The following is a 13,266-nucleotide window of genomic DNA, read 5'->3' as shown; positions in this document are numbered from 1 at the left end:
GCGGCAAGTGTACGGGAGTGACCCAGAGGGAGTAAGGGAGAGAGTAAAGGCTCCCGGACCCCCTCCTCGCCTCTGACCCGAGCATGACGTACTATGGAATGAAATACTCCCTTGGTCAGTTGGGGTCAGGTGCCTGAACTGTGTGTCCCCTCTCCACTGCCTGTAGCGAGACAGTGAGAACTGGGAACGCAGCTGCAGTGTCAGAAGCGGAGAAAGACCTTGAAACTGGTACAGGCATTCCCCAGCGCCAGCTAAAACCTTATCAGTGCTGCTCTCAGCATAAATTCAGGAACAGCTTCCTAGCAGCCACGGTAAAGAGAGTTAACTCTTTCCTGACTGAACCCAGCACACCAGTTAAAAGCAGAAGCATTCTTTGCATAATCCAAGTCTGCCTTAAGAACACACTTCAAGAAGTCTTCCCTGGCAAGCTCAAGGCAAATTACTCTTGAACAAAGTGATTGTGTGCACTTGTTTTCTTGTTCTTTTTTTTTGGTTCTTAGATGGAAGGTATGATTATTTAGAGGTGTACGGGGCGGGGGGTGGTGGGAGGAATTGCCAGCCTTGTATTGCTTCTGTTTATGGGTTGTAAAGTAAATAATTGTCATACGTTATTTTCTCCTGAGATGTTAATTCACTCTTTAAAATAGTACTTTGATAGTTTAAATGAGAGAGATCATAACAGGCAATCTGTTCCACAGTTTGAACATTGCTAGCAAGATTTTGATGACGTGATTCTAATGTTCGGAGAATATGAGAATTTTTGAGGGTGGGCACTGGCATTTAAATATCGATCTATTGAATAGTAGATCTCTCTTTAAATACTGTTTGCTGCTTTTAAAAATACAAAGCAACTGAGATGTTTCACTTCTTTGACCTCAAGAAGCACAAAGATTTGAGGGTAAGCAATTTGAGAAAAATCCTGTGTCTTTTTCTTTCATACAAAAAAGGATTCTTTATTTGCTGTAAAATGGCAGACTCTCACGGGGAAAGGAAAAGGCCTCTAGTAGAGTTACAGCTTCCATTTTTCTCTTTCATGGAAAAGCCTGACAATTTTGAAAATTGCTATAATAAAAAATGCAACCAATTGAAGGTATGAACATCTAGCTTTTAAAAATGAGAAGGAAATTATGCTTTTCTTTTCCAAGACTGCCAATATGTATCCTTTAGAATTTCAAGAATTTTAAAAGACCTCGGTGCTTTTAGAAAAGCAATATTGTAAGTCAAGGCAGAATGCTGTGCTGGAAAAAAAAAAAGTGTACTCAGAAGTTTAAAGCAAAGGTTGACATGCAGGAAGAAAGGGGTTCAGAAAATCACTGGACATTCTTTCCTCTTCTCCCTCCTGTTTGTACAACTGTATGGCTTCATTTCATGTTCATCACAGGATTTGGGATATTTTAGCAATATATGTAACAGCAAATACTTCGTTTGTGTAAGCAGTGTATACATGTGTTATTTATGCTCTAGGGTAGAGTAGATGATGTGGTTGTACGTTTCTTAAGGTGCTGTTTCTGTGATAAGCAAATGAGTTTATGTCCATGTTCTCGCAAGTTGGACTGGGATACTGTGTAAAGCGCTGGTCCCATGGATTGTCTTTTAGAGGTTTTTTTCTCAGTTTCTAAAAATCAGATGCTTACCACAGTGGTGGTAGGGCAAAATGTAACCTCTTTCCTGGAAAGAGATATTTGCCTCTTCTGTTCTGAAAATATCCTTACTGAAGATTTGAAGATACTGTGCTTAAAGCCTTCAACCTGAACTTATACTCAAAGCTTAATTCAGCCATGGGAGTTTGTGCTTCTGGGTATAGCGTACAGTGTGCGCTATCTGTGTTACACAGGGGTCATATGTTTGCTTCTTTCTTGCCTGCTAGCTGCTTTTGCATCTGTGAAACGGATTTTAAATAAAGAACTCATTCTTTTATGTCCAGTTACTATGTCTAATAGAAGTTTTAAAATACTTACGTTGTTCTTGGTCAAAGTGACTTAAAACTTTGAAAATGCCATAGATTTCTGACTTCTGTTATCTGAAGGACCCTTAGAAGATGACAGAGGGAATAGACGTTCCTTGAAGTCATTAAAAAAGAACTAAATTGTTCATGCAGTTTTCTGTGTGTATGTCTTCTCAAGACAGACTCAAAAATAGCATCTTTTTTTTTCTTCTTTAATAGAAATCTGGTTAAGAAGTACTGTCCTAAACGTTCACCCAAAGATGAGGAACCCAGGTAAAAATTGTGCATTTCAAGTTCTTTGTATAAGAAACAAGGACTACAGTATACTCTGTTCTTTCATAGATTTTCTTTTTTCTTTCTAAGATACAGTATTTAATTGGCTAAGACAACAAAATAATTCTGCTTGGCTTCTTGTAGTTACGCTGTAATTCGTAAGCATGAACCCTAAGTTTACTTCTGTTAGTGTTTTAAAGTAGTAAACCTGGCAGCTTGTACTCGCTCCATTCCAGATTAATCTGTAGCTAACTGAAAGTTTGAAAGGAGAAGTTTAGTATGCTATGTCCACTCTAGGATTTTTTTTTTAATAGAAAAGCAATTATGTGTTCTTAGGCTGCGTTTTTTGCTTAGTTTAGTAGAGTTCTTCAGTGCATTTGTATAGCAGTACAGATGTAGCTGTAGATTTGTATACTGAGGCTTGAGTGTACACAAAATTGTCATGTTTTTGGCAAGAAGAGCTCTTAGCCTGCTGGCTTGCTTTGACTCCGGAGACAAGCTAAGTGAATGTCTAACTGTGTAGGAGCAATTTGTGCTAAACGACTTTATTTATCAGAGAGTGCTTGTTTTGCTGTCTGTGTCCATAGCCATTTTTTTTTTATTTAGAGAAACAAAATACTTTTTTTCTTCAGGGGTAACTCTTAGGAAGGAAAGTGGGGAAGTTTCAGGTTGCAGCCAGAGCACATGCTGTGCACAGAGTGCCTGAGAATTCACACTAGGATTTCTTCTAGTTCTTTTGACTATTTAAAGATCCAGGACCACAGGGAATGGGATTTCTAGTGCTAGGGTGGCGTTTGAATTCCCCAGAGCCAAGCCTATGGAGATGGCAGTATTCCACCATTTAAAAAAAAGAAAGATGTATATTTTAATGTGGTTCCTGTTTGTTTTTTTTCTTTCTTCCCTTCCACACACACTTTCTACCCTTTGCCCCTCCTCTTCCCCCTTTTTAGTGCCAGCCATAGTGGCACCTTACTTCCAGCCAAGAGGTGGGCAGGCAAACAGGCAGCTGTCTCCAGAGCTGATAGCAAGCTTGTTCTGTAGATCATCCATCGGGATGCATATGAGTGGTATGATTGGCATGTTCCACCCTCAAGACTACCAAGCACATCATCTCTGCAGCAAGTTCAGCCTCCGAGCCTAGGAACGTATGTATCTGTTCCCAAGCTCAGGCCTCTCAGTTGGCAGCTTAGGAGATACCACTATACTACAGGGCTTTCCAGGTAGTATTCTACTTCTTTCTTTTCCATCCACAAAAAACAGTATTCTTACAAAACGTATTTGGAGAGACATTGCAACATATAGTACATGCTAGGCTTAATGTAGGCTTTCCCAACTTGCATCTCTGCTATAATTCAATTAGCATTAAGATAAGGTTTATTGTAAAATATGTATGATTTTTTATTATTATTATTTAATCAGGAGTACAAAACTACACTAAAAGAAGTCAATTTAAAAAACTGTCTCACTTTGTGTATATATATGTTTGTGCGTGTGTGCTTTCTGTCAGGTTTACTTCGTGTATTGCCTTTTTTAACATCCTTAATGAGCTGAATGACTATGCAGGACAACGAGAAGTAGTTGCAGAAGAAATGGGACACAGAGTGTACGGAGAATTGATGAGATACTCTCATGATCTAAAAACTGAGAGAAAAATGGTAATTTCTATATTTTGATTGAATAATAACATATCAAAATGGATGTGTCTTTTAACGAATTGATGTATTTGTTTACCCAATTTAACGAACTTGGCAATAAGTAGGATTTTTCATACATTTGTAAAGCACATATTTAAAGTTCCTCTGTATTTTCATTTACTGGTTTACTATAGTTACTAAACCTAAAAATTAAGATCTTGGGGGATAGTGCTTACCAGTAACTTTTTTGCCAGTGTAATTTTCATTTGTAGTGCTGTACTTGCATGATTAGTAATGTCTTCCATAGCGTACTGGTAGCTTGTGGGAGATACTGCACATGATGGTGTGTCAACTAGAGCAGGGACTAACTAATGATCATAGTCCTGAGAAGATATGTAACTTAAACTTATTTGTGGTGGTTCTAGCATCTTCAGGAAGGGCGAAAGGCGCAACAGTATCTGGACATGTGCTGGAAACAGATGGATAATGTGAGTTTGTGTTCTTTGAGTTTTTTTCCTCCTGTCAACCTTAATAATGTACAGTCTGTAAATGGAACTGTCCTCATCTTGCTTGCTCAGACTTTAATATTTAGCTATGTTACTGAATGTCCAGTCAGACTGAGTAACATGCAAAATACAGTTCAATGTATTTGTAGTTCCCTGTTTAAAAAAACCCCAGTCTCCTGTGAACAGCTTCTGTGTGTATGTTTGAGTGAAGCCTTGGCGTTTTTATCCAGCATAAAGGAATCTGTTTTTAACATGGGTACAGACATCTTTGGTTGCTTCTCTGCGGGCTGCTTTTTGTTTAGAGAGTAAATAAGGACAATTTATTTAGATGAAGATGAAATCTTATGTCACTGTATTTGACTTGAGTTTGAGAGCTTGTTGCATGAGGTCTATTGAAGGATACCACTACTGACTTAGACTTTCAGGAGGTATTGAACAACAGAGAAATGCAGATTTTCTCTACAGCAGATTATAAGCTTCTTTTTAATGAGACATGCTTTTAAAGATGATAAAATATAAAATTCAACCAATTGTGTACCAGCTGTGTTCTGATATTCTGCTGGTTTTGTGGCTTAGAAATTTATTGTATCTTTGATCCACATTATTGTAAAACGGTACTGGAAAGGTGAATTTCTGTTCTGTTGTGGATCCAGATAAGCAATGTCTTGCTTCAGTGTCTTGTCAGAGAGTTTAATTCATGGTCAGCGGATCAGAGTAGGAGCAGATGTGATGGGTTTAGATGCTGTCACCCTTCACCAAGATAATTCCCAGAGTCCAGCTCAAACAGTCTGTTGTGTGCGCTGTATTTACTTGAGTGCAAAGTCAGTCTTTTTTAATGCATACAGCCTTTAAAGGGACACATTAACCTCACTTGAGTGCAAAGTCAGTCTTTTTTAGGACACATTAACCTCGCCTGCCTGACTCTGCACTGAAGCAGGAGAGCAGAGGGTGCACAATCTGTTGCCAGTTTGTCTCTAGAGATACCAACTTCTTGACCTGCAACAGTTTTTGCTACAGCAGTTGTCTTGACAACAGCTGGATATGTTATTGAACATCAAGTACGTTGAATACTGTTGCCTCTGCTGCTTACATCTAGGCCAGTTGATGTGAACACTGATGGTAATGGGTGGGTATGCTAAGATCTCTTACTGTAGAGAAATCCTTCAGGCTACTTTCAGAATAATTTATTTGAATGTATTCAGTTAAAATTGATCACTGAAGAAAGGAACTTGAAAATTCTACTCATACAAGTGCACGTTTAAGTTTTCTGCTCCCTAACTTTTAGTTAGGTTATTGAAGTCAGGCTAGAAAGTGGACTTGTCTGATTGTAATTAACTGTGGATCTTTGCAATAAGTTATTTATTACTTTGATTATCTGATATTTTATAGCATTACAGTTATTTCCTTGCTGGTCCTTCAAGGAAATAAGTTTTAAATAGAAGAATTTAACATTTTTGAGACTTGGTTGCTGTAAGATCAGTCTCGTTAAGTAAAGATGCTTAAATGGAAGCTTTGATGTCTAGAATTCAGAATTATTATACAGAACCAAAAGGGAGTAGTGGCTGTTGAAGCAGTAAGTTTGTGGTTTTTGTAGAGCAAAAAGAAATTTGAGAGAGAATGCAGAGAAGCAGAGAAGGCACAGCAAAGCTATGAAAGACTGGACAACGACACTAATGCGACAAAGGCTGATGTTGAGAAGGTAAGAGCACTACAGGTTCTTTCTTTATTATAAAAAGTATTTTATTTGCTTGTTTATTATCAGTACTGGAACAACATTCTTTGAGTATCAAAAATTGTATATAAAATATACTTGCTTATTATGTGCAAAATCAAAGTTATTGTAAAATATGACAGAACAGGGAGGGAGTATGCTTCATTAGACTTGAGATGATGCTGTTGAGGTGATGACTGTCTTCCTTAAAGAGGCAGGCTGACTGTATTTGGTGTCTAGTGGTATGTATGTTTAGTCACTTCTCTGTTTTAGGATATGCATTTAAGTGATGTGGCTAAACGAGCTAAAATGATCAGAAAGCTGTATATATATATAACAAAGTAGATCTGTAGACTGTCAGTATATATGAATTCTCACATTCTTTTTATTTCAGTTATGAGGATGTCAGTTTTGGTGGCTTGTAATTAGTGTTTTTGCATAGTTGGTTAAGTAAAATAACGCTGTATGTCACTGAAAAGCACACAGCATGTTTGAACTGCTAATGCTTTCCTACTAGGCGAAGCAACAATTAAACCTACGCACACATATGGCTGATGAAAACAAAAACGAATATGCTGCACAACTACAGAATTTTAATGGGGAACAGCACAAACACTACTACATTGTCATTCCTCAGATTTATAAGGTAAAATAAATAACAGAAAATATGTCTGATCATCTTTTAAGGGACAAGTAGATTTTAAAATGTAAAACCTTATTTTGGGGCTGTTAGTGGATAATTTTATAAAGAAATTAGCATAATCTTGATACAACCTGCATTTTATCATGAGACTCCTTACAGTAATTATGCTCAGACTTGTAATGACAATATTCTGTTGCATTTTCTATGGAGATTTTATATTTTATAGACTCATTGCTTAAATATTGCTGAAGAGGTATGGCAAAATAAACATTTGAGACATCTGAGTGAGCGCAAACATTTAAAACAATTACTGAAAAAAGGCTTGACCACTAGTTCTCTTAATACCTCTGTGTGTGCATGAATGCTTTGACTCTGGCAGGGATGAAGGAAAGCATACAGGTAGTGGTGACTGTGTGGTTTAATGTATCTCATGTACAGGGATAAAATGGACAGAATGGAGGCAGAAGTACTTCCCCTACACCCCCAATTGGTCATTGGTTCATCAATATTACCAGCAATCCACAGAAGTCTCTAAAATAGTAATAAAAAATTAAAGGTCAAATCAGACAAATACTTTGCATCCAGAAAGGGAATTTCCCAAGGTGCTTAATGTAACTCTTAGATATTTTTTAAAGATTCTTTCAAAAAGAGACTCTGCAAAACTAGTTTAAAGTAGTTGAGGGGCGTCAGGTGAGGGAGAGGTCAGAGGTGCATTGGTATGCGCGTTCAGCCATCTGTGAGGCACTGTGACGCACTGTGACGGTAGAAACTGCCTTCTGGGACATGGGGTGAGGAAATGGAAACTAAAAATACTGACTTCATTTGAAGGTAGTACCATTTTAAGAATTCTTCATATTTTCCAGGAGCACAAGGGAGTTTGTATTTTAAAAACATACGCGATGGTCTGGTATTCACAGGAGAAAACTGCCTTGGCTTATTAAAGAATTTTCTATTCCTTTAGCTGTTCAGCAGCACTGCAGTAGATCTGGCATTAGCAGGCTGATGGAGGAATTGCAGTCAACCCTCAGGAGAAACAGTTTGATAATCTCTGTACTTTGGACCACAGTTTTGGTTTATTGCCTTTATTTCTCTAGGGTTACAATCCATTATCATTTCAAGATATTACTTGTGTTTCTTGAAATCTCCAGTAAGAGCAGAAAGGTCTAGTCCTACTTTCTCTTGGGACTACATTTTTATTATTTCCTTGCAAGTATTTGGTAATACTCTATGGCAAAGCGTTGGGAGAAGGATTTAGCGTGACTAGGTTCTTGTTTTGTTTCTTACTGGATGCTGTTTGAGATATCTGCCTTTGTTGGATCTTTTCAGCATCTACTCTAACTTCTAATGTTTTTGATAACCTGTTGGTGTATGTACTATTGCCTTTTGTTTTCTTTTCTTTTTTTTCCCCACCTTCAATTAGATGAAAGCTTCGCGACTATTATCTTAGTAGTATTTCTTTTTAATTTGTTCTTTTTGTTGTGTTCCAGTAGACCATTTTATGTAATGGTATTCTTTATTTTCTTGCACACTTCTAAAGGAAATGGTTTGTATTTCAAATCAGAGAGATGTCTAAACATCTCACAGAATTTTAATGTTTCTAATTTTTCCTATATTTTTAACCATTGGAATTTATTGGAAAGTATGTATGAAAATAAAAGCAAGATAGAGGTATTTATCACCAGAGGGAAATTATTTGGAACTAGGAGGAGAGAGTGAAGAGATGTGGAAATGAGTAGAATTTTGTTACTGTAGTTTTAATTTTTGCACAAAACAAATACTTAAACTAAATAGGTGGCTGTAGACACTGTATACGTGCTTTAGAAAAGAATATGGAAAAGAAAGTCCTCTACGTGATTTTTAAAAATGATCAGCTCTTGGTAATTACTGTTCTGGGCATCTTAAGTCTACATCTGAAAGGACTTGGTTTTTAACTTTGTTTACTTAAGCAAGTAAAAATACTGGGAAAGCACAGTAATTCTGTACTACAGCGTGGTGACTACAGTAACTGAATAGATGAGGATCAGGGAAAAAATTCTGCAAATAAAAGCTTTATTTTATCTTGCTTTGTGCTTGCAGCAACTTCAAGAAATGGACGAAAGGAGGACTATCAAACTCAGTGAATGTTACAAAGGCTTTGCTGATTCTGAGCGCAAGGTTATTCCCATTATCTCTAAGTGTTTGGAAGGGATGATACTTGCAGCAAAATCGGTTGATGAACACAGAGTAAGTGGAATTGGGTGACTTTTTAAATGTGCATGAGCAATTTAATGATAATTGAAGCTGTAAGAGGGGCGAGAGGGACTTATCCTGTACAGTTACCTTTCTGTTGTCAAATGCTTGTCTGCTTCAGTAGTGTTGTGATTTCAGTTTTAGTCTAAGTGGTCACTTCCTCTTTCGGTGTGTGTGTTCTCTTCCTGTGTTATTACTTTCTTGTGATCTTTGACGCTTTCTCACTTTCTGTGATTTTGGACACATCGTTTTGGTTATCCTAAAATGTTCTAGAATACCAGCATGATTGGTATTTTCTCTAGCATGTCACATTAAATCATATGAAGGGTGTTCAGTTAACAAAGTATCATTCCAAGACCTGATGATTGCAGGTACTGGCACTTTCTTACTCCTAATACCGTTCTTCCCTGTTTTATCTTACTAAACCTAGTTTCTTAGTGTTATCTTCATTTCAGTGCTAATGTTGAAGGATTAGAAGGTGGGGTAGTAGTCTTAAAGCATGTCCTGTTTTAAATTTGTGATAACTTTTGGGGAGTATTTACTGGATTCTGAATAGAAGGGTATGCTTTGATAAAAGAACGTACCTTATCTTAACATTATCTAGCCAAAAGGCATGCATTTTGAGCTTGCCCTCCATTTCCCAGCTGTGCACCTCTGCAATTAAAGGGAAAATTTATGTCTCCTGTGTTTTTCCCTCTCTGGTTCTTGGTGGGTTTGCTTGTTTTGCTTCTTAAACTCCTTAATGTCTAATGTTTAGGACTCTCAACTAGTGATAGACTGCTTCAAATCCGGTTTTGAACCTCCCGGAGATTTTCCATTTGAAGATTACAGTCAGAATATTTACAGAACTATCTCTGATGGAACCATCAGTACACCAAAACAGGAAGGAATGAGAATCGATTCAAAAACTACAGTGGGCAAGGCTAAAGGAAAGCTGTGGCTGTTTGGAAAGAAGCCAAAGGTAACAATTAAGAGATTACTATTTGGAAAAGTAAAATGTGAAGATCTAGAGTGCATGGAAGCAGCTATTTATTTATTTTTAAATAACCTTCCCCTTGCCTGCCACTCTCTTTAAAAAAAAATGTGTAAGGAGATCTGAAGGTTTGACTAGGGCTGGATACTTCCCATATTAGAAACCAAGTTCTTGCTGGGGAAAGTGTTCCTATTTTTCTTTTAGTGATTTCTTTCTGGGAATTATTTTTAATAGTTATTTGATAAAAGTAGATTCCTGTTTCTGTAACGTTTCTAAGTTTCTATAAAGAATTTCTGCAACTTCATAGAAAAGGGGTTAATTGTGAATGTAAAAATAAGGAGAAGGGGAGTATGCTTTGGAATCTGGCAGACTTCAGATCTCTTTTATGCCACAAAAAGCAACCCCTTTCTAAATGTCACCTGATGTAGATGTTTATATATAGGAGCGTTACATAGGTTTTTATTATACCTGGTGCTATTTTTTAACCTTTCTGAGATTTGTCTTAAAACTTTGAAATTTATAATACCTCATTGATAAAACATACTGTTGAAGCTCCATACAGGTAAATGTCCCCGAAGAAATATTACTATGATGTAGGTAAAAATATTCCTATGCTCAAAAAGCAGAGAAATTACTCCTTACTTGTATTATTATATGAGTTTCAATTAACACTTTCTGTGCAATATACCTTCATGGATCAACAAAAAAATATTACCAATACATGCATTAGCTATGTAAGTCAGTAATGAACCATACACATATTTATGTTTTATGCTCTGTCTTTATTTAGTATTGGAGCATATCAGTGAGTTGTTTTAATGATTCCCACAAATTTCTATGAGCTTATTATAATGCTCCAAGGCACTTTCTGCCCTTTATTATAGGCAACTATTTTTGGAGCTTCTAAGTGGTGGGATTTATTTTCCACTTGATAGTAAGCAGATCTCTACAGAAAAAAAGGATATAGCTGATTCTTTATACCCTCCTTGCTATATTATGTAACTGCAGCTGTGTGTTAAAATGAAAGCTGATTGTTTACTTTTCATGCAGTATAATTAATGATTGATAATCATTTAAGTGCACTAATGCGTTAACGTATTTATTGTATTTGGCTGCAGAGGTGGGTGAGATTCAGCCTGTTCTGAAATTAGATCATGGTTATCAGTTTGACAAGACATCTTTCCGAGACTTCTGGAGAGGGAGGCTGTGAAAATCTGCATTGGTTTTCAGTCTGGACCTTGGCATTTACTGTAGTTAGAAGAAATTCCTTAGTATGATGACAGCTGAAGAAAGCTGGCAGGACTTCCCTACTCTTTCTTCTCCCCGGTTCGTTCACTTTGTATGTAACATCACAACGTCAGACATAGTGTTTCCTGTACAGAATCACAGCTATACATGCGTGTACATGTGCTACACACATCTCCTCCTTAAGGACCTAGAGGAAATTGAAGATTATGTCCCTTTTTTTCACCTGTTTTTGGGGAGGATGGAGGGGTGGGGCACTCTACAAAGCAGCAGCTGGGCAGAGTACTTATCAGGAGACAAGTATTTAACTCCAAATAATTATTGACACTTCTAAAAATATCTTCTTAAATTAGCTAATATAAAAATATGGTGATTTATTCTAGCTGGGGTATTCATGGTGGCCTTTCGGCCTACATTTAGCTGCAACTATTGCTGGTCTTGACTTCCAGCTATGCATTTGCCTATTTCTGATGTTGTCAAAGACAGAAAAGTCTTTGGAAAGGGAGCGAGTTGTGCAGCAGAAGAAACAGTACAGAAAAATCAAACTGGGAAAAAGCAACAGAGGTGTGAGAGACAAAAAAAGCAATTTGAAAAAAGGGGGAGGAAGAAAGTGGAGGAAGTTCTTGTGATGATATTGATAAAGAATGCCACACAGCCATTGTGTCAGTCCAGTTTGACTACAGAGATTGAGGCTTTGTGTTTTAGTCAGTTCTCTGTAGATGCACCTAATATTTCTACTTTAGCTTACCTGGTGGGGTTCATCAAAACGTGGAAAGAAGCAGTGAGCAGGAACGCACAAACTTCCAGAACGGCTGTAGCTTAAGTTGGGAAAAGCAGAACTTCCTGTTCTAAGAAAAGAGCCAGGCAACTTAAGGGTCTTGTTAGGATCTTGTGGAAGTGTTGAGTCTAAAGCTTTACTTGGATATTCCTTCATTCTCTGCACCAGCCTGTAACTCTGAGGATTAATTCCTGACAGAAGCCTTTTAAAACCAATGCAGTTATAGTGTAAATATGGAACGTTACAAGCTGTTTCTGTGTTGGATGGAAATTTTATTTTTGTAAGACAGAATATTCATTTTAAATTCACTTTGAACATTTGGCTTATTTATTGCTTTCTTTATTTCCACATTAGCCACAATCCCCACCCCTAACCCCTACTAGTTTATACACATCCAGTACTCCTAATGGGTCCCAGTATCCCATATTCTCCATTGAACCAGTGCATTATTGCATGAGTGACATAAAAACAGGGAAGCCCAGAATTCCTTCTTTCAGAAGCCTCAAAAGAGGGGTAAGTTTGATAACAAGTTGAAATGCATGATGGGCTATGAGCAGTGTGTTTGTGGTGTGGCTTTTCTAATGCTCTTCACCCTCATTATAAGGCTTACTGTGTTAAAAGTAACACTTCAGCTATAAGGTCACTGTTAGGATGCTTTGTTTCACACTGTCCAGAAGTTACCAACAAGTTAAAAATAAAATGAAATAGAAATAATCTTTATTGCATTCCAAATACTTGTGCCTAAAAGAAAGGTGTTATAAAGAGGGTGCTCAGCATGTGTTTGATACCTTTCTTCATTGTTGTTCACATTCACGGATGTTTTCCTACCACCATGTAACATTTTTGCAGTAATTCATCATTGGGTATATAGTCACCACAAAAACACAGATCAGATCAGATGTCTTATTTGCTGACTTCAAATTGAGATAATAGTAGGTTATTATGAGACACTGGACTAAGAAGGAAGAAATGTAATTTCTCTTGTACATCAAATGCTGTAGCACATGGTTCTTGCAGATTTTGAAATACTGATTTTTTTGAAACATTACAATTTTAATGCATTTTCTGTTTAATAAATTGTCCTGGTTTGTCCAGGGTTCTTTTGGGTAAAATTATTCAGAAAACACTCCCAAATGCCACCTTCTGAGATCTTCCAATTCATTTACTAATTTATAGTGGCGTGTTCTGCAAATAGAATTATTTGGAAGAAAATAAAAGGGAAATGTTAACTGGTTTCCTAGCAACATTTATAGTCCTAGTGATAAATATACTGGCACTTCCCTGTTATGTCAGTGAAGCATAAGCTGCCCAGGTCATGTACATTTTGTG

At 37.1% G+C, this 13,266-nt stretch overlaps 1 protein-coding gene across 1 annotated transcript in view; it reads left to right on the top strand.

Moving 5' to 3' along the window:
* The window catches only part of LOC104515955 (formin-binding protein 1-like), a gene marked incomplete at its 3' end in the record, with an annotated part of 31,380 nt that extends 18,930 nt beyond the window's left edge, over positions 1–12,450 (top strand). The window contains exons 3-10 of the mRNA XM_010160132.1: positions 2,165–2,218; positions 3,726–3,873; positions 4,278–4,340; positions 5,953–6,057; positions 6,587–6,715; positions 8,789–8,935; positions 9,699–9,902; positions 12,292–12,450. Coding sequence (XP_010158434.1) covers positions 2,165–2,218; positions 3,726–3,873; positions 4,278–4,340; positions 5,953–6,057; positions 6,587–6,715; positions 8,789–8,935; positions 9,699–9,902; positions 12,292–12,450 — 1,009 coding nt within the window. The remainder of the gene's footprint in view (positions 1–2,164; positions 2,219–3,725; positions 3,874–4,277; positions 4,341–5,952; positions 6,058–6,586; positions 6,716–8,788; positions 8,936–9,698; positions 9,903–12,291) is intronic.
* Between the last annotated feature and the right edge of the window lie 816 nt (positions 12,451–13,266).

Source organism: Eurypyga helias, unplaced genomic scaffold (genome assembly GCF_000690775.1).
Source record: "Eurypyga helias isolate BGI_N326 unplaced genomic scaffold, ASM69077v1 scaffold5411, whole genome shotgun sequence".
NCBI classification, from domain to species: Eukaryota; Metazoa; Chordata; class Aves; order Eurypygiformes; family Eurypygidae; genus Eurypyga; species Eurypyga helias.
This window is presented reverse-complemented; position numbering and strand designations above follow the sequence as displayed.